This window comes from Lasioglossum baleicum, chromosome 16 (genome assembly GCF_051020765.1).
Source record: "Lasioglossum baleicum chromosome 16, iyLasBale1, whole genome shotgun sequence".
Classification (NCBI taxonomy): Eukaryota; Metazoa; Arthropoda; class Insecta; order Hymenoptera; family Halictidae; genus Lasioglossum; species Lasioglossum baleicum.
In genome coordinates, this window is record NC_134944.1 from 9719453 (window position 1) to 9745539 (window position 26087).

At 41.5% G+C, this 26087-nt stretch overlaps 5 protein-coding genes across 15 annotated transcripts; 2 read left to right on the forward strand and 3 right to left on the reverse strand.

Moving 5' to 3' along the window:
• Nucleotides 1-620: 620 nt before the first annotated feature.
• Sirt1 (Sirtuin 1) lies at nt 621-10285 on the reverse strand. 2 transcript variants are annotated; one of them, XM_076440065.1, is made up of 10 exons: nt 10102-10285; nt 9212-9275; nt 8896-9130; nt 8428-8643; nt 8137-8344; nt 7230-7388; nt 6429-6705; nt 5522-6327; nt 4860-5174; nt 621-4778 (listed from the first exon to the last, which is right to left on the reverse strand). In XM_076440065.1, exons 1-10 carry the CDS (start codon nt 10247-10249, stop codon nt 4693-4695), a joined length of 2514 nt encoding a protein of 837 aa, XP_076296180.1. In that variant the 5' UTR covers nt 10250-10285; the 3' UTR covers nt 621-4692. The 2 variants fall into 2 exon arrangements, with proteins under 2 accessions (XP_076296180.1, XP_076296179.1); XM_076440064.1 differs by having other exon boundaries at nt 9212-9347.
• Nucleotides 10286-13063: 2778 nt separating this feature from the next.
• On the forward strand, nt 13064-13611 carry Bcn92 (LYR motif-containing protein bcn92). Its single transcript, XM_076440124.1, has 2 exons — nt 13064-13237; nt 13341-13611. The coding sequence occupies exons 1-2, from the start codon at nt 13152-13154 to the stop codon at nt 13534-13536; spliced, it is 282 nt and encodes a 93-aa protein (XP_076296239.1). The 5' UTR covers nt 13064-13151; the 3' UTR covers nt 13537-13611.
• Nucleotides 13612-13764: 153 nt separating this feature from the next.
• Nucleotides 13765-14365, reverse strand: LOC143216755 (uncharacterized). Of its 8 annotated transcripts, none has more exons than XM_076440116.1 (2): nt 14159-14365; nt 13765-14097 (listed from the first exon to the last, which is right to left on the reverse strand). In XM_076440116.1, exon 2 carries the CDS (start codon nt 14068-14070, stop codon nt 13765-13767), a length of 306 nt encoding a protein of 101 aa, XP_076296231.1. In that variant the 5' UTR covers nt 14071-14097; nt 14159-14365. The 8 variants fall into 8 exon arrangements, with proteins under 8 accessions (XP_076296231.1, XP_076296228.1, XP_076296230.1 ...); XM_076440113.1 differs by having other exon boundaries at nt 13765-14100; XM_076440115.1 differs by having other exon boundaries at nt 13765-14105.
• Nucleotides 14366-14767: 402 nt separating this feature from the next.
• Nucleotides 14768-17663, forward strand: Syx16 (syntaxin 16). Of its 2 annotated transcripts, none has more exons than XM_076440099.1 (6): nt 14768-14989; nt 15126-15571; nt 15702-15920; nt 16057-16264; nt 16564-16829; nt 16910-17663. In XM_076440099.1, exons 2-6 carry the CDS (start codon nt 15491-15493, stop codon nt 17117-17119), a joined length of 984 nt encoding a protein of 327 aa, XP_076296214.1. In that variant the 5' UTR covers nt 14768-14989; nt 15126-15490; the 3' UTR covers nt 17120-17663. The 2 variants fall into 2 exon arrangements, with proteins under 2 accessions (XP_076296214.1, XP_076296215.1); XM_076440100.1 differs by having other exon boundaries at nt 15383-15571.
• Nucleotides 17058-25719, reverse strand: LOC143216741 (oxidative stress-induced growth inhibitor 1). 2 transcript variants are annotated; one of them, XM_076440082.1, is made up of 6 exons: nt 24524-25719; nt 21479-21556; nt 20936-21390; nt 19848-20080; nt 18973-19733; nt 17058-18321 (listed from the first exon to the last, which is right to left on the reverse strand). In XM_076440082.1, exons 2-6 carry the CDS (start codon nt 21534-21536, stop codon nt 18077-18079), a joined length of 1752 nt encoding a protein of 583 aa, XP_076296197.1. In that variant the 5' UTR covers nt 21537-21556; nt 24524-25719; the 3' UTR covers nt 17058-18076. The 2 variants fall into 2 exon arrangements, with proteins under 2 accessions (XP_076296197.1, XP_076296198.1); XM_076440083.1 differs by lacking the exon at nt 24524-25719 and adding an exon at nt 23859-23997.
• Nucleotides 25720-26087: the final 368 nt, after the last annotated feature.

A 26087-nucleotide genomic window follows, 5' to 3' on the forward strand; every position in this document is an offset into this window, starting at 1 on the left:
TTGAACTTTTTTGGGAAGCTAGAACAATTAGTTTACTACAGGATGCGAGAAATTTTTTTTAAATTACATTTGGTCGGAATTGTAGAGAAAATACTAAAAGTTGCATTTTACAACTTTTTTATGCGGGCCTATATTGAAATTTAAAAAAATACATTTCGTAGAGCTGTGTCATTTATATGCACTGTGAAAGTTTCATAGTAATCGGTTGATGCGGGAAAAAACGACAGGCAATGAAAGATATAAGAATCTTTAGAATTACTGCAGTTGGAGGCCGAAAATCGTGAAAAACTGCAATTTTTACCGTCTTTGAACGTTTGTAGCTCATTACAACGTCGACCGATTTTGATGAAGTTTTTAAGCCCACATAAAAAAGTTGAAAAATACAACTTTCAGTATTTTCTCTGCAATTCCGACAACTTGCAGTTTTTTTCAAAAATTTTTGTCGCGTTGTGTAGCAAATTAATTGTTCTAACTTCTCCGAAAATTTCAAGTCGTATATTCCAATATTAAAAAGGTTATGGTCTTTTTAAGAGTGTCCGAATATTAGTGGGAGTCACTGTATGCGTTTTCGCGGTTGTTCGTTGCTTTCTGTAAAATGGTTCAATAAGAACACGTTCGTATTATAGAAAACGTTTAATGTAGGAGATAAGCTTACACATTAATAATACAAAAAGAAAAAGGAAAACAAAACTTATAACGTTTAAAATAGAGAACATTTTTATAACATTCTTTACATTAAATAACAAATTATAAAAAAACTCAGAGCTTCTGCGTCGCTTTGTTCTTTCGTATCGGCTGAACTGTGAACAGTTAGTTTTTCTGTTCTAATCGTTTTTGAGAAATTAGAAACCGCCGAATTAACAAAATGAAGATATAAAAACAGATTGTTCGCAAGGGTGCAAAAGAGAGGCAAGCAGAACTGGAAAGAACTGTTCAGCTGATACGATAGAAACTCGCGAATCATATTATACAGTAAAAATAATAAATATTTACAAGTGATACATATTTATACAGAAAATCAGTATCGCAGAGAAAGGAAAGGAAGTCGGTATGATTGTCAAACGTTTGCAAGTTAGTACATCTCTCTGAGTCAACTGTACGCGATATGTATTAATTAACATATACTCGTCCATCAGTTGATTAGAATTACATACGTTAACAACGATGCTGTCGGAGATCTTTACAACACATTTTCTACATGTCCAATCCGTGTCTTTCATCGTTAGCCCAGCCACATAAGAAGTAATCTCGCATTCTCGGAAACTCGTATATCATACAATCATAATTCCTATCAACGCATCCAGTCGAATGACAGAGAGACAGAGGGGGATGGGGGAAGGCAGGGAGTGCGCGTGAGCGCGTCAGCAACAGCGGTTAAGTTTCAAAATGGAAAATTTGTATAACGTCGATTAAAATCGACATTTCATACATTTTTCGAATGTATACGTACACCCATATATATACTATTTGTGCACGTGCATATTCCTGCACATATTCATATCCATATATGCGTGTAATATACGACACTTACTCGTTCGTACGAATTCTTTCGCATTAATTCGTATGGTTTCTCTCCCGTCTTGTCTCTATCTATTTATGCCTGCCTATCTATCTAACTATCTATTGATCGATCTATCTATCTTTCTATCTATCTACCTACCTACCTACCTATCTGTCTATTTATTTATCTATCAATCATCTGCTTGTCTACCAGTGTATGTAGTTACTTAATTGTATAGAACCTCAAATAAATAAAAAGACACGGAGGTTTCAAAACATAATACATATCCGAACAAGTTACGATACGATTTACCGGACAACGATAAATAAAGCCGTTTGTACATAGCAAAATAGAAACTGTTCAAATCTGATCAAGTATATATATATATATATATATATATATATATATATATATATATATATATATATATATATATATATATATATATATATATATATATATATATAAGCTTGGTTCGTTATTCGCGAACAACCAAACGATTTTCTTTTCTCTGGAAACGTTAAACGCGACCTTCTTGCTTTCTCTATCGAATCGAGTGTTTCTTTTACTCTCGGTGGGAAGGCAAGCTGATTCAAAAAACAAACAATTCGTCCGTGGTAGACACATACGCATGTCCGTGCGCATACGTACATACATATACATAACGTTCGGTTGCTCTGCGTACGATTTAGTAATCGGAACGATTTTACGCGTTATTGTCGGTGCATGTACGTATACACACGCGTGTGCGAATACACGTGCACTGATTTGTCTTATACGTTTCCTCCGCAGTTTCGCACAAGTCGACAGAACCTCTCGTGTTACATTAAATTACGATACATGTTTGATATAATCGGCATGTTCCATAGAAATATCTGCGATGATTAGCATCGAGACGAAATCGCTTCTGCTATATAGACGGGGCGGGCTGTCCTAGCCTTTCTCATCCGCGTAAAGCGATTTCTCGAAGATCGTCGCGTTCTTCTTTTCTCTTCCCTTCTTCTCGGTTTCTCTCGTTTTTAATCCTGTACGCTCGCTATTCTACCATCTCTCTCTCTCTCGTTCATATAAAAATAACATGCAATGCCAAGCTATCCAACATTGCTTTGTACATTCGCCCGTGCTCCAATAAAAACAAATCGAATCCTAACGAATCTAAAAACATTCAGTGGAAATTTAACGTGACTAATTCTTCTGCGTCTGGTATTTCAAACCTACCGCTAAAACTTAACTTAGTACTATATATATATATACCTAAACGGTTTCGTGGTCTAGGTCCTTGTCCTCTCGTACTCGTCTCAGCGATCGAATATAATATATATATGTAGTACATGTAGTATGTATACATTCACTTTTTTCATAAGGATACTCGTACAATAGTATTATCGTAGATCGAACACTCCAGTCCATTCTCTGGGAGATGCAATACCATATATCGTAGCGTATGTTTCAACGTAAATATACTCGCACCTCTTCGTTCGCTGTATTCCGTACTGCCACGAACGCGTTCATCGACTTTACAAACTTTGTGACGGAATTAATACTTGTTGCTCGTGTCTCGCTGCGTCAACGAAACTTTCTATAAAAAAAAGGAGGAAAAAGAAAGAAAGAAAAAAGAAATAGAAACTTTGCAAGTAGCTAAAACTATTTTGCAGCTTCGAATGTATACAGAGTAATGTACACAAAACATAAATAATAATTAGTAATAAGTGATTTTGCAACAGCAGATGCGGCAGCGAAAAGACTGATTCCGTAATTGGTAAAGCAACGTTCATAGTTACAATTCGAACAACAATGCCAGTGAAAATAGCATCGGTATTATCGTTACGATACTAATTCGTTTTCTAATCCTTTTTCCACTTTTCTAATACGTTCTCTCTCTCCTGTCTATGAAAACGACGTATATCTTATTACTTTCCTTTGGGACGATCCGCTCGATATCTTTCGTCTACTCGTTAGACAAGCATAATACGGTACTATGTACAATGGTGCTGGCTTATGTTAGCTCAGTGGTCGCTGTTTTTGTCCGGCTGATGAGCCAGGTTGCATACTATCGAATCAACGACATCTAATTTATTTGACTGTCGCCGATCTCTTATCATCGGTTAGCGAAAAATTGAATAAAAAAAGAAAACAAAAATAAAAAAAAATGAATACCCTCCTCTTGGTACAAAGCAATTCCTGGAAACTCTGCGTCCCGGACCAGCGACCAATGAACGGGCCACGCCACCACTCTATATAGTATACATTTAGTATAGAGGCATCTGCGTTATTGCGAATATAGAGTGTTCGTTCATCGTTCCACGTCTGTAACCAATTGACAGATTCAAAACGGAATCACTGAATATTACTATTTACGCCTATCTAGAGGTTCGCAAAATGAAAATGGCTATCGGTAAGTTCACTTTCGTTTCGTATCCCATTATTCGCGGACCCAATACATCTACCATTTCTTTTACAAAGGAAACCGAACATGTCTGAAAATTCATTGGTTCCCCTACAATTGCACGAGATATATCGTCGAACAATTAATCTACAAGTTTCGCTAGAATATTTACAATTTATATGGTAAAATTAACTTTATTTCCTAACGTAATTACTTTCTTACGAACGAACCGTGAGGGGGAGGAGGGCACCGTCCTATCGTATCGTGTACACGTCCGTTCGTAAGACAACGCTAATTTCGTCTATATCTTTAGTCAACTGTGAACCGAACCGAACCGATGTGACGCAATACAACGAATGTAAATCGAAGTCATGGATAGTTTTCAATCGTATTCAATATATTGCAAGCTTGTCGAATCGAACGGGATCTTCTTTTCACGCGGGAGATCTGTATTGTAACCTTTACTCGTGCTTTATCAAATATCAAGATACGTATACTGTTTCGAATAAAAAATATTCACCACAGCGTGTATAATCACAATCGCAATTCGTTCAATCTCTATCGGTTTATGGGCAGGAACGCCGCGTTCGACAACGAAAGATGAGTTCTCTGGGAAAATAAACGGTCGTACCTTCGCGCGTATTTATAGACACATACACTGTACAACTGCGAAGGATTGCACTCTTTTCTTTTCTCCAACAACAAGCTCGTCCCTTGTTTCTGTTGGGCCTAAAAGTTCGACAAAGGTAACACGAACCAAGATTCACTGCCCTTTGCATGCACTTTCCAATTAGCCACTGTAAGATCAATTTGTCGTCCACATTATCTCCTCGTTAATGGTGTCAACGTTGGCTCTGACGCTTTTGTTTTCCAAGGATACGTCATCCTTTCCTGTTGGCCGCAGATATCAGTGTTATAAGAGTAAAATCGGATTATCTTCGAACGTAAAAACCAACGGGAAAATTTCCATACCTTTTCTCCTGGGCTCGTGTTCTTTATTCGTTTCTTCTTTCTGCGAATCCATTTGCGTCTTTTTATCTTTCTCCTGCTCTTCCTTCGCTCCCTTCTCTTCGCCACCTTCCTCCACCTCTTCTTCGCCGTCCTCCTCTTCCTCGTCCTCCTCCTCCTCCTCTTCGTCTTCTTCTTCCGCAGACGATGACGCACTGTCGCTTTCGGAACTTTCAGAATTGATCGAGACAGTGCATTGATCGTAATCTTCGGGCTCCGAGTACACCTCCGCTCCCGGGAAGATGTATTTTCCAGGTGTTAGTTGATAGTACGAGTTCTCTGTTGAGGAATAATCGGTTACTATTTACGTATGCAAAACGGAAACAGAAATTTAGAAGAGTACACGTGTTTCCATTAGAGATACTAATCTACTAATTTGCATTATTCGGTAACATAAAGCTGCGACAGCTACATGCTGCCGTAAACGTGAAAATAGGACTTTCGAGATTTGATCTTTTATCTAGCGCTCTTGACTACTGAAAACCCCCATCTTTGCAATCCTGGAAACGAGTCTACTCTCTTAATACACGTTCAAACCCCCGATCTCTAGTTTCCATACGCAATTCCACGAGAACATAATTAAAGTATAGAAAAATCAGTGGAAAGATAGACACAGCAATGTGTACCTGGTAACCTCGTTGCAAGACTTTCTCGCAGTTTCGACTGCCAGTAGTGCCTTCCCAATCTTCCATTTTTAAACTCTTTCTTTCGATCGTCGTTTTTGTCTTCTCTGCTGTCGACGCTGTTACAGCTATCGCCAAGCCCAGAATCCAACGCGGAATCGATAGATGCTTGCCTCGGCTTAAAGTTCATTTTATCGACTCCGGTGGCAGATGCTAGTGCGTTCTCGATGCAGCTGTTTGATTTCAACGCTGACTCTAATTCTGCATTTTCCGACGAGAACTCCACCATTTTCGGACATACCTGACACTCCTCTAGATTATAGACTTTCCCATGATCTTTCGAAATCGAGTCCATCGACACGACGCGAACTTTATAATCGGTCGAACAGTTTGAATTCTCCGTTATCAACGTGGACGAGCGAGTATGCACGAACTCTAATGTGGAACGAGCACCAAAGTTTATTCTCTTCGGACTGCTCTCCTCGCTCTCGTCGCCTAACCGTCTCTTCGGACTGTCTTGTAAAAGGTCGAACCTCTCTTCCGTATTATTGGCGCGATCGCTTCGAAACAATGAAACACAGACATTCGTGTTCTCCGCGGATTGCTGAATCGTATCTTGACTTTCGAGGGAATACGCGTGTTGAGTCTTGAAATCGTTCTCGACGCTGTCACGAGACAATACGGTGTTCGTCGTTGTGTCTTGACTCTGTTCCCACGAGTCTTCCGGCAAATAGCGTAACGGTAAAATTTGCGTTGCTTCTTTAAGAATCGCGTCGTTCCAACATACTTCCTTGTAGCTGTCACCCATTCTGGAAAACGATGAAATGGAATAGAATAAAATAGAATAAAGTCGAATGGCGCATAGATTCGTACAATTAAAGATACAAGATCACAAGGAATCGCCACTTACAAGTGACACAATTGGTTTATAATGATGTCGCCGTCGCCCAACAGCTCAACGTCGAATTTGAGATGCGGCAGCGACTCACGATTAATAAGGATTTGTGGAACGTGAGACGGAATAGACGAAGGAATTAAAGCTACTGGTCGAACTTTCAAAGACGATCCGATTACGATCAAGAGATCACAGTCGTCTTTGTCTTTGGCCATCGCGTCGTGAAAAGCGTCCGGAAGTCCTTCGCCAAAGAAAACGATGTCTGGTTTCATGATCCCGTGCGTTACCAAATCTGTAAATTAGAAATTGTTTCGTGGTCGTTAGAGGATACATGTCGCTTTCCAGTTCCGCTGTTCGTACCAGATTGCGCGCGGTTTCTTTTCTCTACTCGATAAAGAACGATAACGAACGATAACGCACGATAACGACGACAACGACAACGACCCGACGCACGGGTAACTAACATGACGCAACTTTACAGTTAAAAGTTTACCTTATGTGCGCTTATAAACAAGCCAAGGCTTTACTCGGAGTTACGATTGTTGTATCAACTTATGCGCAGATCAGAGTAAATGGCAACATCACATATAGCGAAGACGTATTCCGCAAAGAGCAGATAATGTTCTCTCGTGGCCACGGACTCGCGACGCGCTACAGCAAAGACTAATGCCAAAAACTATCACTAGGTAGCTAATGCTTTGTACTAGAGAAATTGACAAGCGATTAACAAATTAACAACTTGAATAAGACCACACAGAATATCAGTATGTATAGTACACATGACGCGAACAGTTGTAATAATACGGTTCGAGTTACCTCTGTAGTTGTCGTTGGAATTGTACTCCGATATTGGTGGTAAAGCGTTTATTCTACATTTCGGACACAGAGGTATTCTCTGCGCGAAAATGTCCTCTCTAATATCATCGGCTCTCACTTGGTATTTACATCTTGTACAAGACGCCGTCGCAAACGAACCTTCAACGTAATATATTCAATTTTAACAATTACTCGGTCCTGATGATTACAATATCATATTGTGCCTACCACTAATATTCGGGCGATCTTAGAAAGACGATAACTTCTTCAATATTGGACCGTACGATTTGAACTTTTCTGAGAAGTTAGAACAATTTGTTTGCTACACAATGCGAACGAAAGTTCTGATAAAAATTTTAAGTTATTAGAATTGCAGAGAAAATACTAAGAGTACTTCACAACTTTTGATGTGGGCTTATACGGAAAATTTAGGAAACACGTTTCGTAGATCTGTGTCAATTAAACATTCATCTACCGATTTTGATGAAATGTCCAGAATATGAATTGACACAGATCTATAAAACGTATTTATAAAATTTTCGGTATAGGCCCACGTAAAAAAGTTGTAAAATGCAACTTTTAGTATTTCCTCTAAAATTCAGAATAATAGCAATTTTTGAAAAAATTTCTTTTTGGATCCTGTGGTAAACTAATTGCCTAACTTCTAAAAAAAAGTTCAAATCGTATAGTCTAATATTTAAAAAGTTATCGTTTCTTTTAGAGCGTCCGAATATTAATGGGTGTCACTGTATGTACGCGCTATACGCGACACACAACAGGTTACAAAGATTACGTATTTGAAATATTTGAAAAGATGATTCTGCGTTCACCCCTTAAAATATTTGATACGCATAGTCGTCCATTGTGCCATACACACATACATGGGCATGAGTATAAGTATACATACCATGGCATTCGATTACATTTTCAATGCCTGCTACTTGCTCCAGCGTGTCAATATTTTGTGAATAATTTCTGAGCAGTTTTTTCTGTTTGTCAAGCATTTGTATAAACCTGTGGCAAGGACTTGGTTTAAACTGTCCAGGATAGATTTCTCGTGCGAACTTGTAAAACGGTCTTGGATCTTGACCGAAATAATTAATATCGAACATTGCCTGCAACAACATACACGATATGCACATAGATCAAGAAAGAAAAGGAAAGAAAAAGACATGTTTGAATGGAAAAGCTTCTATACCTGTGGATCCGGTAAATCTGGAAAATCTTGCGCAAGCCTGGAATAAATACCGTCTCTACTTCTGAAATCAGGAATGCCACAACTGACGCTTACGCCCGCTCCAGTTAACACTATAATTCTCTTACTATTACGTATTAGCCTGACCACGTCCGACAAAGTGTTTACGTGTCGCAACTTCTGTCGACGAGGTGGTTCGGACATAACATTTATAATAATCTGAAATATATTGATACAAATTGTATGATAGGAACGATTGCAAAACGTGTACTGCCACACAAGAAGTCCCTCGCTCGTAGCCAATAATTCGGCTAGAACCGAAAGGTGCCAGTGGAATGAGCCAACCGAAAGGTGCCAGTGGAATGAGCCAATCGAATGGCTTGTTGCCTTATTCCTTTTGAATTTCTGCCAGGGGACTTCTTGCGAGGCACGGAGAGTAGCTATAATAGAAGATGGATCGAATTGTCGCACCTTCCAGAGAGTCAGGTCGTCGACCTGCTCGGGTATCTGCGTGGAATCCATGAGAATATGATGAAGAAGATCTCTAGGATCGGCACCTATCAACATTTGCTTCTGGACCCACGACGACGCGTTTCTCCATTGATGACTGATTTCTCCTTCCCCGGAGAAGTCGGACAACCCTGACAGGTCGGATAAATTTGAAACCGTCGACGACACTTCGTCTTTCTCGTCCGCCGTATCGATTCTGGAATGTCGAGAACGATTGGACAATCATCCAAACGAAAGAAGAAGAGAAACAAGAAAAATTATAGTGAAAAGAACTTACGGGCAGCCAGTATCGTCGCTGGTGGAATCGATTCTAGATAGAGTTGTCGTCAAGTTCGTGGCATCTGGGGAAACAGAAGTGGATTTAGATAGGTTGGTTAACTCGTTGAATCTGCTACCACCACCTCTGTACGTCTCTGCAATAGCAATCGGTTAATTGGCTATTTAATAAATCCCTCGTTAAGCGCATAACAAGAATAACGCTAACAATTATAATAATAATGAATAGTCAACTAATTATCAAGGATAAAACTCTTACTTTCTACGAAATGTTGTCCACCAGCACACCGCTACAACATCCGTAGTATTTTTTACTCCTATCGAACGTAAACATAATACGGATAAAAAGGTTCGCACTGATAATCTGATAATTAAGGATAATCGAATCATCGTTTTCGAAATGTTGAAAAACGGCGGGATACAATTGACACGACTGAACAAAACTGCCTACCATCGATATCGTGATCCGTACCCGCGGAATACCGTGCCATCTGTGAACGTTTATGAAACAAAGCGCATGACATCGAATCCCCCTGCTGTCACTAGTTCTCTTTCTCTTCTCACTATACTTTAGAGACTCTCTATTGTTAGAGAGTTGATTTTTCGCTAAATCGAAATTAACTGGAAAAATATCGAAAAAACGCGACGATTATTTGGTAATTCCGTTGGATTCACGCGATTCTATTGGTTTCGATCGTATACGAAATATGTAGTTACGCCAAAGAGACATTTCATCCATAGACACGTAAAAACTGTCATGGCGGTTTTGGTCTCGCATCAACTGCGAACAACCGCGATGCAATCGAGCTAGAGGAGTGGACGCCTTTTCAACCGCCATCTTGCAAACTCACAAATTTCATTAACGAATTCAGCATATTTTTCTCAAAATACCTTCTAAATCCTCGTTCGAAGCGTCGTGCGACGTCTCACAGTGTCGGAAATCAGGTTTCACGGTGCTGGTACCGGCGAAATCGTTGCCGTCAACTTTCCGTCGTTTTGCTGGGGACGAATATTCTGGCAGCTCCGAGCCCGACGCCATTTTCGACAGCAATGCAATGCATAGTTTGATGCGCTACCGTTGCCATACAGAGGTCGCCTTTGTCCCTTAATGCTTTTTTCCCCTCCACTTTTTCGGCTAGCAGGATAACATCGGCGCGATAGACAAGTTTTACTTAGAAATCGGCAAACTTCGATATTCGTATAAGCATACAGTAAGGAGCATAACTGATTACACACAGTTTAAATCAGAATAACTGTTTTATGAATGGTCCAAACGACTTCAATCTCTCGGTAAGGTTAAACGAATTCGCTAATATTCTTCTTCACGCAAATGTAAACTGTAAACTTGTTTCGGGATAAGACTACTTTTACTACTCAACTTCTTGATTATTTATTTTCTACCGATTAAGCACCGGTTTCGCCCCATCTTTCTTCACATACTTCGCTGCAAGACTTCGCGAAATCCATTCGCATCGAATTGCATAATTGAAATTCTTTCAAAACCATATCTATTATAGATGAAGTAGAAAATGAAGGCTCAAACACTAACAAAAATAATTAAAAAGACACGTACAACAAGAACGTGCAAATTAAAATTAGAATTGTGCGGACACTTTTTAATCTGCACATTGTTATAACATTGTAGCTATCTTTACGGGAGACCAATTTAAATAATTGAATAACAGATTCTCGTAAGTGTCGCCACACGCCCCGATGATTCCTAAATGTCTCAGAATGATGAATAAGGAAAATAGCAGAACCCCGTATCTGACTTTCTCCATTAAAATCAATTCAAATTGACCGCCGGAACATCAGCGATATTGGCGCCATCTAATCACGAATCCTGTGGATGAACCTAACGATGGTAACATCGCACAACAGGAAACAGGAAAGAAGAAAAAATTAAATATCTCAGAAACTGGACGCTCGAAATGAATGACATTAATCTTGAAATACTCGTAATGATTCCATCCATCGAACCTGTACCACAGAACCCCCTGAATTTGAAAGTAACAAGAAACCCCATGATTTAAAAGAAATAGCTTACCGACACTGTGGCGGATTTCGATAACGTAGTCTTCCATTTTACCGACGACGTTTATGTCGTCAGTGTGAGCGACAAGGATAGCAAAAGTCGCGTTCATGCTACCTACTTTTCTGCGCCACTGCGAATCTCCTGATAAGAATTGTATTAGGCGAACATGATGACGAAGTTGGTATCCGACAAGGACAGACTTATGGAATTTACGAAGAGGGAGAAGGACGGACAGAGACATTCTCACTCGCCTGCGTAGTTCAAGAGATAGATTATTTCCCTTATTATTAATGATTCATAAATATAAGCAATTCGGGAAAATACATGCATAGAACCTTCAGCAACTTTCACGAACAGTTTTCAATCGAATTTTTGTCTACATTAATAATTATAAACAATTATTCCGACCCTAGTTCGTGAATAACCTCGAATAGTTTGACAAGTAGCATTTCCACAATTAATTTACTAACTTTAGAGACTTCATCGGTGAACATTTAATATTGAAAAATGTAAAATGAAGCCTTGGCTACATTCCCATTTCAGTTTCGTGCAGGTTTGATGCTTAAATTGATAGTTATTAACAAATTTCGGATGACCGAACAAAGTTCGACCCTCCTTGTCTTACGGATTATGAGAACTTCCGAAACAATCGTTAATAACTAATTAACCAGAGTTAATTTGTGAACATTTGCAATTGGATAACACAGAATGAACCTTCAGCAACTTTCACATGTAGTTTTTCATCGTATTTTGTTCCGGATGAAAGAGTTATAAACAATTATCCAAACTCTTGTTCTAAACTAACCTGAAAAATTTTGACAGGTGTCAAGTAAATAAAGAATTTTGCAACTTTACCGTCACGATTCGTGCACTTTTGTAATTAAGGAAACTACGTTGGACCTTTAGTAACAATTCTATAACAATTTTAAGCGGTGCTGCATTGTCGTCTATTAGTTATAAACAATTTTTCGTGGCTATGTTTCCTTCTCAAATATTTCTAACGTGTGAGACAAAGAAAGACACAGTATGCGACAAGGACATAGCTCGTGCCACCTCCTTTCTGCTACATTTCGAATCCGTTTACCAGGGGAGTATTAGGCGAACATGAGAACGAGTTGGTATCCGACAAGGACAGACTTATGCAATTTACGGAGAGAGAGAAGGATGTATATAGACGTGTTCATTCTCACTCGCCTTCGTAGTTAAAGAGATTATTTCCTTTATTATTAATGATTCATAAATATTAGCAATTCGGGTTTTTGCTGGACAATTAAACAAACGTATGTGGTTTGTTCTATATTGCATTGTCTATAATGCCTCACTCTTTTGGTGAAAATATTATTTAAATATTGCCTAACGGGTGACACGGAACGTGTGAATGATTAATAAATAATAGCAATTGGGGAGTATACATGGAACCCTCAGCAACTTTCACGAATAGTTTTTATTCAGATTGTTTATCTACATCAATGTCTACACACACATCAATCAAATTATCATTTATTCTGGGATAGTTCTTGGATAACCTCGAAAAGATTGACAAGCTTCTCAGCCGTGTTCTCGGCAATCATGAATAAACTAATTTTCCGGGCTTCACCGCTAGATGGCGCCATCGTTCGGTTCTTTGGCGCTCCAGTCATTATTTTGTTGAATACTTCTTTATTAAACGATCCCAGCGGAATTTTTTTGAATGGTATCGATGCGTTGAATTTTTCTGAACGCACTCTTGTGCCCGTACTTTATTTTCTTTTATCTTTGTTTAACAAAATGCACAGATAAGTCTGTGCAAAATGTCACGTCGTTGAAAAATTCTCGCAAGATGGCGCCTATACTCAGTGGGAAGCAGTGGAAGCAGTCAAACAATATTTGCTTTACTAGGGTGTACCTAACCTGTGATGTATTTTAAATGATGGCCAGTGGTAAAAATGCAGTTTTGAGTCTCTATCGAAATTTAATTCGAGAAAGCAAAAAATGGAAGTCGTACGCTTATAGGTAAGTGTGAGCAAAGCAAAGACCTACAATTTAAGCGATCATTATTCGTTTATCGATTCTATTTAATGACACTTTACACATGTGTTTTTTACTTTTGGTGTAGGACGTATGCATTGCGCAAAGTCCGGCATGAATTTCAAGAGAATAAATCACTTGTACATCAAGCGGAGATCGCCAAACAATACAATAAAGGAATAGAAGCACTGGGCATTATTAAGAGACAAGCGTCAATTGGAAACCTTTATACAACCAGGCCGTTGATTATTGAAACTGCTAAGGATAAATCAAACACTGTTTAAAAGAGGAGAAGGATATTAAGGCAACATGTAGTTTATAGCAATAAGGAAGGTTTAGGAAATAAATAATGAAAAGGAGACGTTTGTTAGCATGAATATATCTGTATAACCTCTTACATGAGGTAACTCTTACGTTTACACAGAGAGGATACCTCTCTGGAATCTCTTTACATCAATTTCAGTGATTCTACATGCTTATAATGGAAACGTAGAAAAGTCCAGGTTCTGGGACTAAATGTGCTGAACCGGTTGTGTCCCGGTGTAGGGACCCTCCTCCCATAGAGGCTCAACCTTCAATACTTCCTTGCTTGCTTTAACAGCTTGAGGGGTTACCTCAGCTGGATCTGAAATCAGCATGGGCTTCAGTGGTGGTTTTCCATCCCTCTTGTAATTCTGCGAACGGGCAGTTGGCTTCCTCGCCCTTCCAGATGCTCTCATCTCAGGTGTTTCTTTTTCATCGGCCTGGTTCTTAGCTAACGCTTCGTTGTACTTCCTCATGTTGTATTCATGCATGCGGCGCAAGTTTCTGTTCATCATTGGTTTTCTAACGGAAGAGGTTTCGGCCTTCTGGCCTTGCATTATAATAAGTTACATACTCCGAGTAGTCAGTCTGTTTTTACCTTACTTTACTGATTTTCTTGACTCAAAGTGTACAAAAAATCCATACTCGTGCTTGATAACTTTTTTAAGTACTCTCATATCCTCTTGGTTTAGGGATGGAAAAGGACTACTTGATAATCTATGTAATTCTCAAACATTGCTAACAAAGAGGATTAATTGCTAACACTATATCACACTATATCAACCTTAGACCATATACATATTGATACATATACTTATAGACCTGGCTTCAGATAACATGCCCTGTTCCAAAATTACATCGTCTACCAGATGACAGTTGTGGGCAAAGTGCTATAGTCTGTTGAGAAAGTTGCAGTATCTCATTCTGTATAAATATTTACGAAAACTGTAACTGTACTAGATATATTTTATTTTATTACTCGTTCATTTCTACTAAAAAGTTAAATTAATTATTAAAAGTAAGTTAACTTCTCTAAAAAGATAAATTTTAATGTAGGTGTTGATAATATAAAATCTGTATTTATTTCCTCACAACCTACTTTATTTAAAAGAAAAGAGAGAATAGTAAGAGCAATATATACGCGATAATATTTTTGAAAAGATATATTTTTATCACAGTTCTGTCATTCCTTACAATTTTTTATGCACAGCACGCTCTGTTTGATTGAAAATTGTATTAAAATACTATTGAATTAAAATGGAATTGAACACGTCATTCGTGGAAGGAAGAGCCGCAGTTTGCCGACCACGAATCTAAGCTACCACCATATTCATGCTGACCTGCCACCTGCTCATGCGCGCAGTTCTTGACGGATCGCCACAGTTCCGTAAAATGTTGAATCATTAGCGTCTTGAAAGGAGAATGAAACTATAGGTACAATTTTTCAGTTTTGATTTCCACCTTGCATCGTGAAGAATTGTCGTTTAAATTTTTCCTTCGGCTGTTACCGATATCATTATACCCAATTTATCTCTACATACACGTACATATACGTACATTGTATGCATAGGAATTAGGAAGCACAAATGTTGGTTGGTGACGGTCGAAGTCCTCGCAGAATTGGCTGGAGCTGGAACTGGAGAATTATTCCGCCTGTTCGCGTATATAAGATACCGATAACATGACATAAATAGAAAATTGATGTTCCGACAATGTACAGAACAGTTTCGTGTAAATAGACGGGTTTAGCGGTCGCCAGTGATATAGAAAAAAAAATAAGTTTCGAATTTCGAATGCGACTTTGGTATAACTGAGAGAAGAGATCAGCTGTTTAGGTTACTCCACGATGACAGATGGAGAAGATTTGAAGAGGTAGCAATGGGTGATTCAGTGCTGTGAACGTTTCGATCAAGTGGCTTCGAAGAATTGGCAAAAATGGCGATCAGAAATTTAACGGAGCCGTACATTTTGATGCGGAATAATGCGTTACGGAGTAAACGCATATATCCCGAACAGGTATAGTGGTTCTAACCTCGTAGTTAACGGACATAAATTCCGTGCCAATTTACAGTAAATCAATTTACGTAGTAGGAGAATTCGAATGATAATTGTGAATGGTTAACTGGTCGGTGTACATCTTTTCCAGAATCTGTCCGATCGAACGGCACTGGTAGCTTCGGAGCCCGACAGTCTTGACAACGTGGAATTAAACAATATCATCTTGGAAAACAACGCACCACCTGTTTGGATAGACGCCTTGGTACAGACGCAAGAGATTCTAAGTAAATTACGCGACAAAGTAGACTGCCTGATAGAATTGCAAGGGAAACAGTTAACCAGGCCAACGTTGGACGAGACGTCGCAGGTTTGTCGATTAATTATACAAGACACGTCACGCTTGTCTTGTTGCGTTAAAAGTTAACGTTAGTCAAACAGTCTCTTTGATCTGTTTCGATTACGTAATTGTCAGAGAGAAAATCGTTAATAAAACATGTCTACAGGAAGAAAGGCAAATGGAACAGCAGACGCGGGACATCGGACGGTTATTCTCGAACGGTTATCGTCAAGTGCAAAGTATAAAAACTGCAGCTAGGCATGCCACTAAACCCGTAGAGCGGCAGTTAGCGACGAGCGCTGTATCTGCTCTCTCGGCTGCTCTGCAAGAGCTCGCTCTTCGTTACAGGTCCGCTCAAAATCACTACTTGACGCGTACGTATCTCGTCGAGACACATCTATACACTTCTGCGAACTTCTATAGATTTCTATAGACTTCTACAAGCTTCTGTAGACGTCTATAGACTTCTGTGGATTTCTATGGACTTCTATAGACTTCTATAAACTTCTGCAGGCATCTATAGACTTGTGTGGATATTTCTATGAACTTCTATAAACTCCTGTAGACGTCTATAGATTTCTGTGGACTTCTATAGACTTCTGCAGACTTCTATAGAGCTCTAGTCTTCGGCAATTCCTTCCCGAGTCTCGAGCGACCGCTCTTATCGTTCCAGAGATCAAATCAAGGGAGGAGAGAAGCAATCAGTTTTTTACCGAAGATCAATCGATATTTTCGAACAATGCCACGAACGATACGTGGCTGTTCGACACTGATCAAACGAACGCCGAGACGTGGTACGAAAACGAGCACGAACAACGCCAAGATTCTGTACTTTTACAGTTGGAGGATCCGAAAGATAGGATGAAATTTGCTATGGACAGGGAAGAACAAATTGGCAGCATAGTACAGAGTATAGCGGATCTGAGACACATATTCGAGGTGATCTATCGTCCGTTATTTTGACGTTACAGCGGTGTTAGGACGTTTCGAAATCTCATGAATCTTTTTCGTTCGTACAGGATTTGTCGAATATGGTACAGGATCAAGGCACTATATTGGATAGGATCGATTACAACATCGAACAAACGCAAGTACAAGTGCAGGAAGGTTATAAACAATTAAAGAAAGCGGACTCTTATCAAAGAGCCAATAAAAATTTGTACTGCATAGTTGTTCTCGCCGGTGCTATTATTCTGGTTAGTTTTCTTTTCGTTGTATTCAAAACATAAGACAGAAACGTAAACGTTTACACGGGCGAACACATCCCGTGCCGCTACACAGTCAAGTTGTTATTCCACGATATTTCCCGGAAGGAAACACCGTTGTTGTCGCATTATGTGTTCTATACGGGATAAAACGTTCAACGGAAACCGGAAATACAGAAAATACAACGCGACCGGAAGGATATGGTCGAGCGAAAGGAACATCGCTTACGTAATTTGTACAATTTACAATTTCACCGTTCGAACCGGACATGTTCAATGAATTATCGAATACAAGAATTTAGGTGTACTCGCAACTCTACGAGACAACTTATTTAGGTGTACTAAACTTTTTGACGAATAAAAAAAGAAACAGGAGAAGGCAATCGCGGTCGAACTTCGTGTTTCGCGAGGAAACGTCATACTCTCTGTTCGATTGGAGAGAGAAATATTTAAGTAAACGCATGTGTACGAACGTTACAATTCAATGCAATGTTAACCGCGTAAAATATCTTAATGGATCGATTGGACTCGAAGGTGTGTTAATAAATATCAAGATCGGTAACAGAAACCTTTTTGATTCAAGTGGTCTGTAATTCGAATGATGTCCATATCTAACATTACGAGATACCTTTCCCTCCAATATCACACCTTTTATTACCGCCGATTTATTATCACCGACCGATGCGTTCATTCTCGTACGCTTCTCGTTTGGCCGAATTCGGCCCAGTCAACCCGACGAACGCGCGGTTCAACGATCTAAGAGCTTCTACATAGATTGAGCGTTCAAAAAATACTACTCTGTAAAAAGTATAGTCGAATTCGCTATTTCTCTATATAGTTTCTGTACGCTGTTCGCGTATGTCTGTATGTCTGTAGCGCGACGGTGGTGGATAGTCTACACGGTTATCTTGTACGCGCTCGGTCGTCGTCACGATCCTGTACGAAAAACACGAATACAAAAAGGTGGACTCGGTTGGCGCCTCAGGTGGCAGACGTCGCCAAGGTGTGCGCCAAAATTCCGAACGCTCCGCCGAGTATGTAACGCACAAAATTGTCACCGACTAAGGGGCCCAGAGCGTAGAGACCGGCTACCGGCGACTTGATCACCTCGTACGTGAAGTCGTCGATCTCTATCGGGTTCGATTTGCCGTCGACAGGCTCGTCGGCGAGTCTTCCGAGGCCGACACCGCTGCCGCCTTCGAGGTACGACAAGTCTGGTTTGTAGCCTGCGAACGTAACAAGTTATACGTATTATACATATCGTATACAAACTGAATAACAACGATATAAATACAGGGTGAACAACCTAAGACTTATACCGAAAATATCTCCGTTGATTTTAGTAATACAAGAAAATGTTTCATGCAGGAAATGCTTGGCTCAGTGAGGCAATTATTGTAACGGTGAAGTTTTTTCAAGGTCAACGTCGTTTTTTTAAATGGAACGACGTATTTTCATTAATGTAACATTATGAAAAAACAAATTCAACCATGCAACTCGGCGAATTCAACCAAACACTCTATTTCATTATTCACATTTGTTTTTGGTTCACTTCGTACACGTTTTTTCTTCTCTACACTTCCGGTTTCTCGAAGGAGCTTGACGACGCTCCTGATTGCTTGAACACTAGGATGTCTCCGATCAGAATATGTTCTTGCATATTGTAATCGAGCTTGCACTTCGTTTTGTCTGCATTCGCAGTAGACGATTACAATATCACATTTTTTAAACAAGAGATGTCTTTCGACGATGTTCGAGTGTTTATGTGTAAGCATGAACATGGAGAATAACTCCTTCGAAGGTCAACGTATTGAATGTGTTCTGTACAATGTATAATACAGATAATATAATATAATTATCGTATAACGAACACCTACCGATCAGTATCGCGACGGTCGAGACGCGAAACGAGCAGACTCGATCGTCCGGTGACGAGAGGGTTGCTGCTCGAATGGGCTCGTTGGTGATGCGGTCGTTTCCGGTCGCCGACACCTCCATCAGCGTGTATCCTGGCAACGCTCTGTACAGCGGGTAGTTGCTACCACCGTCCTCCATCATTTCGTAAACTTTGTGGTACTCCGGGTACATGGAACTGGGAAGACCCACTAGTTTCTCGTACTTGGTGTGGCGCGGTTTCTCGTCGTCCAGCTTCCTCCACTCGGTAGAGGTGTCTCTGAACGCGTGCAACACGGGAATGCCTCGAAAACGCGCGGCCATGACGGCATCCGCCGCGCTCAACCCAGCTCCGACTACGAGAACAGGTGCGATCTGTTTGCAACGGTCGGGTTGCTCGTCGGAGACGGAATCCGTAGCTGGTCGACGTCTTCTGTGACCGCGGTCGCCTGTCCGATGAAACGACGGCGCGTCGACGCGCGTTCGCCGATGGACCAGTCTATCTAACTTCGTCTCGAGATCGTTCAAATAGTGCGTGACCCATTCGGGCTGCGAATTCTCGCCGGGTATTCCCAATCGATTCGGCGAATCCGTGTTGCCCGTTGCGAGGACCACCTTTTTGCACCGATACCGGAATGGTTTCCCAGTGTCTATCTCGAATCCGTCCACTATCCAACCGTACCGCGTGGCTTCTTTGCACGGGTTCGAATCGCGAGCGGCCCTCACGGACGTGACCATGGCCCCGCTGCAACATTAAAGTTATCATATGTATAATGTATACTGCCGTAGACGTAACGTGCGGTAAATTATACGCGATAACAGATAAGCTAGTCGTGAATAGACCGACGAACGGACCAACCATCGAAAGTATTGCTCCAGTCCCTTTATCCGGATATAGTCGTCGTAATAGGCGGCTACCGTTCCGACAGAAATTCTGCTAGCCGTTTTATGCGCGTACGATTCACCACCCTCCACCGAGCTTGTCTTCCGAAATTGCTCGGACTCTACCATCGTCTCCCACTCCCTGATGTCCAGATCGGGCAACGACATCCACCGGTTCAAGCTGATGGTCAGCACGTTCGGATCCATCGACTGGAACGATCGTAAACGTGGAAATAATGGTTTATCCAATACCACGCGCGGAAATTTTTTTTTTTGACATGCTATACATAATTTTCAGTAAATTTTTTCAGGTTGAATTCAAATCTGGTCTCAAAATTTATCTACGAAGTCAGGATTTTGCAAAAATCTATTTTTGTGAACAAAATTAAGAAATCATTTTTTCGTTGAAATAACCCACCAGTTTGAAGGTATTTGGAATTCTCATATATAAAACACAATAACTGTATACTGTATGAATACTGAAAAAAAATTAAACTTTGTTTTTGTTGAGATATATTTCTGTCAATTCTCCATCTTCGCTCTCTGTCTCTCTATCTCCCTCCTTATTACAATTTATGGATAGATCGTATGGCGATTAACTTCATCAATCGATTGAATCAGTCTCCGATTTCTCAATGATTACTTTTTTAATCGTACACATTAATCAATCAATCTTGATTAAAATTTTAATCGATTAATGCCCAACTCTCCACAATTTTTCCAATTAATTCTCCAAATGATCGTATAAACATACGAAAATAATTAAAAAATTTGCGCCTTTTAAACTCCGCTTAGCAATAAGCGGATGTACCCAGTATCGCCTGTTCGTTAGAATTTCTTTTTTCTATTTTTTTTGTTTATATAATGAACAGCAACAACATTAAGCAGTAATTCTGTCATACGTGAATAATATTACAGGCTATATACTATCAATTGAAGCTGCATGCGGACTGCGGACGCTCCGCTTGACTGTGAAAACAGCATCGACTCGTCCGCGTTCCGCGGTCCGCTCAAGTGTGAAACGGACCTAACTGGATGATAAAGACACCGTGGACGGTCGGTTACCTGCCACGCGCCACCCGGTCGTCCTTTCCCGAGCACAACGTGGTCGATCAGCTTGTGCTCGGGATTTTGCTCCTTGGAGATCCAAGTGAGAAGGGACGGTACGTCGAGACCACTGTCTACGCCGGGGTGCTGCAGTTGGTCCATCAAAAGTGCTAGAGGTCGGCCACCAACCCTACCCTCCAACCCGGAAGAGAGACTCTTCAGTTTGCACCTGGTACTGCGAACCAAACACCGGTCTTGCGTTTTCCTCTCGCATCCTTCGAACCTGTTCTGTCGTCGGGTACCGGTTCCAGTTCCAGTACCACTTCCGTTTCTCTCGGTCTCCGCCTCGCCGTTCACGGTGCTAGAATACAGCCTAGCGGTCAGCATCTCGTCTCCGGGATGCGGCTCGCCGGTGTAGTACGGCCAATTTCCGGCGAGCATGTAGGAAAGACAGATACCGCTCGGCCCATTTCCTGCGGATCCGGGGGGAAAAAAACAAGCGACGTGTCAGTCAACCGATTCGCGGACACGGTCTCGTTTGCATCGAACGTCGCCGCGTACCTATAATTACCATATCCTTGTAAACGACGTCGTTTTCCTCGTCATCGCAACACTGCATCGTTCTTCCGATTCCGCAAACTGTAACAAACGATCGGCACCCGTTAGAAACGTGCCGAAGGCGTGGCTTGAGCGATGCGTAGGTTCTAGAGATCGTGGTTCTACGCGCGTATTTACATACACGTACTTCAGCGCGATATTTGCATCGTCATTTTAATTTGTATAATTTTTAGAACATCGATGTTAATTTATGTCGTCGGTCGATGTCATCTGTGATTGTACTTTGTTTCGCGAGCCATGCGTGTGCTGCATCTCACATTTTTATATTATTTTGGAATAACAGTAATTTATACAATAATCATTATTGTATGTATCATTACGATATATATAAAATTATTGTATAAATTATTTATTGGATAATTGTGTTATATATACAGGGTGTGGCCGGACGGGGGTGGTACGACCAGGCAGGGGATGATTCTACATGGAAACATAAGTCGAAAAGAAGGAATAACATTTTGACTCCTCGTTCTCGAGAAAATCGATTTTGAAGATGCAGCGAATATACGTGCTTGTGATAGGAATCGTCTGACGCGTCTGATCATGACCAACCGATTCTACTTCCTGCGCAATACTGAAACCCGACGGATCTCTTCTCGAAAACTCGAAACAATTTTTTTTACATTTAGAATCATCCCCTGCCCGTTGTACCACCCGTCCGGCCACATCCTATATTTGTATATATTTTTATAACATAATTGTATAATTATGCAGGCTAAGTACATATCCTGATAGAAACCAGCTATCGCATTCTACCTTTTTAAGGCTTACGAAACGTAAAATTGTAAATAATTACAAACTAAATAAGAATGGAATTGAACGGCCGAATCTTGAAGCAGACACTCGAGTTAAGTAAATTATTTTAAGTATATTCGAGTTCCTAGAAAGTTAAACGTCTGAGAATTGTACAATCGGCGAAAAAATATTTAAATATATCAGAATCTAAGAACATAGTTATCCCAAAAGAAGCTATTTATTGCCAGAACATCAAAACTTCTTCTCTAGCAAACTAGAGGGTTAGTTGATTACATTTTTTAAATAGGAGTAGTTCTTAAATTAATTTCCGTATCTATTTTATGCAAGGTGTTCGTGATAATCTGTACCGGCGTTTTTTTCGTAAACGGTAAGCACTAGAAAAGAACCGACGAGGAGGAAGTTGTAGAGTATATTTTACCAGCTAATGTTGAAGTAACAAGCAGTATGTAACAGTTCATTTTCGACAATAACGTAAAAATTACATTGAATTAATTCAGTATAAAATAATGCGACGTGAAATAACTGATAAACTGTTTTTTTTTTTTTAATTTATACTTAGACCACTTTCATAGTTATGGGCACAAATGAACGTGACCATGTACAAATTGAAAGGCAATAAAACGGTGTTCCCACCGTCGAGAGGCGATCGATATTTGCAGCGCGCAAAAACAGTTTTGCAAGTAATGAGTATGAGTCGGCCGGCGATCAACTGCGTCGATCTTGATCGCGTATCAGCGTGATCGATTCGTTGATCCTTGTCCGAAGCGTGAGCAAGACGCGGCACGGCGCCGCGCCGATTGACGAACGCTGCCGTTCGCGCGAATTAATCCTGAATCGCGGAAAGTCATTTCTCAAGATACTACCGCTTTATTACGCAAGAAACTGTAATTACAAGTACAGCACAGCCCGATAAGTGCCGCGTGCCAAACGTTTTTTCTCGCATCACGTGCAACTTATCGTGACACGTCCTGGTCCCGTCTTACCAGTAAATTATGTCGACCATGTATTATGTTTCAGCGTAAACGTGGACGACTTCCAGTTGACTTCGAGCACGATGATTAACAATTAACGTAACAACGCCGGCCGCCGGGCCGGTCGTCAGCCGTCGCCGCGTTTAATTAAAAATTCAGCCGGAGCTATTCGCAATTACAGCGGTTGGCTTCGATCAGTGAAGGATCTATAACGCAGCGTCTTATGAACACGATAAGGCATGACGCGTCAACTTTGGCATTGTTGCGATTCGCGGAAATGATTGCACGATTGGACAATCGAAGTGAAGTGCTCAGGATCGAAGAAAAAAAGAAAGCAACGCGACCCTGAGGAGCTCCTGGTCGCACCGGTGGACGCAAACCAATGTAAACACGCAACGGACGACGATGACTTTGGTAGATCCTTCCGCGAGAAAAGCAACGCCAGTTGAACACTGGTTGAACGTTGGACGTTGGACATCGCGTCCTATACTCCGATGAACACCGGCAGGCGTCACCCAAACCGGTGAGCCAAATATTTAGCAACCCGATGGAAATTCGGACGAACGCGGTTGATCGGGCAACGCGGCCGTGTTTACCTCGTGGAAAGAGACGAAAGCCAAGTCAGAGTCCGAGTGGCGCCTCGCTCTATGCAGAGTGTAGACTGTGGAGGATCCACGCGCGCGAACGGCCGGCGTCCTACTGTACGGCAAACGGAATGCGATGTAACGCGAACGCGTGCGTCACTGATCCGCGGGAGAACATTCGTACCATGGAAGGTCGCGAAACACACCGCGGCGACATACTTCTGTTAGTTCCTGTGATCGCTGAGTATGTATTTAAATAATTCGCGACCTCCTCGCGGATCGAGTCTGCCGAAAAATCGGTATCGATCACCGTTTCACCGGACGGGCACGTTACGCTACACTGCCTCGCGTTAGATCGATCTCGGGCTACGGACGTTACGGATTCCAAGAGAGTTCGCCCTCCTTTTCCTATTAACCCTAAAATCGATCGAGCAACCTACAAAATTGATGAACAACTCGTGTCGCGGAGTCCAAGTATACGCAACCGAAGGTCGGGTTTCGAGTCGGGCTGCCTTCTATCCTTTTGTTCTCTTTTGCGTAATCCGCCACCCGCTAAAAAACCGGTTGCGTGCCTTTCACCACTCGATTCCCCGACTCGACCCCGACGGCTACGGCCACGGATACGGACACTGTGATCCGATGCATCGGTATTTCTCTGGCGGTCGTTGCATACGTACTGTTCACGGAGAATGCCGGTCGCAGCTATAAAGTCTGCCTCGATTGTCTTGAAATCTTTTCCTCGAACGGCCGTTCTGCCTCGTAATCGTTGTTACGGTTCACGGTACAACCGTTGCGCCACTCCACGTGCGTCTTCCTGCTCGTTTCTATGGTACTATTGTGCTCGTGTTCCTGTTGACTTCTTTATATTTCATATCTCCCGACGAAGCCTAAACCGGCTAGAACCCAGCACGTGTCTTCGCCGATGATTTTCTCGTAGGTACATATGTACTAACATATGGGTAGCTACATAAGTGTGTGTTCGATGTTGCTCGAGCCAGTGCGAAAACGGAACCGATCGCCACGCCGATCGATCCTCTTTGTCCTTTTTCACCGTTTTTTCACTGATACCACACCGTTTCACCGGCTCGCCTTGTCCAGTGTCGCGATAACGTTCGTGCGCGAACTTATCGCGCGTATCCGCCGCTTTCTCGATCAGACGCGATTCCGAGTTTTCCACGATCCCCATGACTGGACAGATTTCCGATTCTGACAAGAGATTACGTAACTCGGGTCAAGCGTCATCTTGGAAAGACGATGTCGCGCGCTAAAAATAAGATGCGCGCCTCCGCGGCTATGTCGACTCGCGTTCGACTGTATATTTATGTAAGACCAGCGATTCTTATCGCTATCGTTCCTGCTCCCGGATGAACTTGTCTATCGCCAAGTTCATAGTTTTAAGTTCGGGAAGAAACGATAGAGCGTCACGTGCGGAGGAGAACGTTTCCTCCAAGTATTATCTCCATCGAGGCGAATTATTTCCGCTCGGCGGCGCCCGATTCCGACGCTCCTGGCCATCGTTCTCAGCCTGTTTTTATTCGATTGTCGTGCGACGATTCCTGTTTAGAACGCCTTCTCCTATATTTATCGATTCGACGGCGCCTTTGGCTTCGAATTCGATAGCTACTTCTCACCGCGACGCACCCCACTTCTTCTAGCTCGAACGTCTACGGCTCTGTACGGGATCGTTAGAACCGACCAGCGTGTAGAGATACACTTGCGACAAACGAAACGTTCGATTTTTTCCGCACCGGCACAATTTGCGAACGCGTCGCGAGCTTATCGTGGCAGAGGTTAGGTTTCGTACGTGCGCGACGCATGTCAGCAGTCAGTACCCGGCTGTTTATGGCAACATCACCCTCCTATTCGCTCCTATTCCTGAAGGAACGACGCTATACATACCACTATACATATACCAGCCGGTTATGAAAAATGCTCGACACGACCTCTTTCTTCACGAATTTCCAAATAGGATATTAATTGTGATTTCATCGTTACGATCGTCCGTCCAACGAGCTTCGTCCGACTGGCTAATTGAATTTCTGACAGTTTCTACCTTCATTTTCGTTTCCAGTTTCTGCGATTACGCTTGTGTTCTCCGCTATCCATATTCGCAGAGATGCGCGCGTCGCCTGCCATTTAAATCACCCTCATGCCGTGTGCGTATGAATTATATCTTCCTCTTCCCTTATTGTTAACCGTTGTTCGCACAACTTTCGTAACTTGTTATATATCGAATGTGCG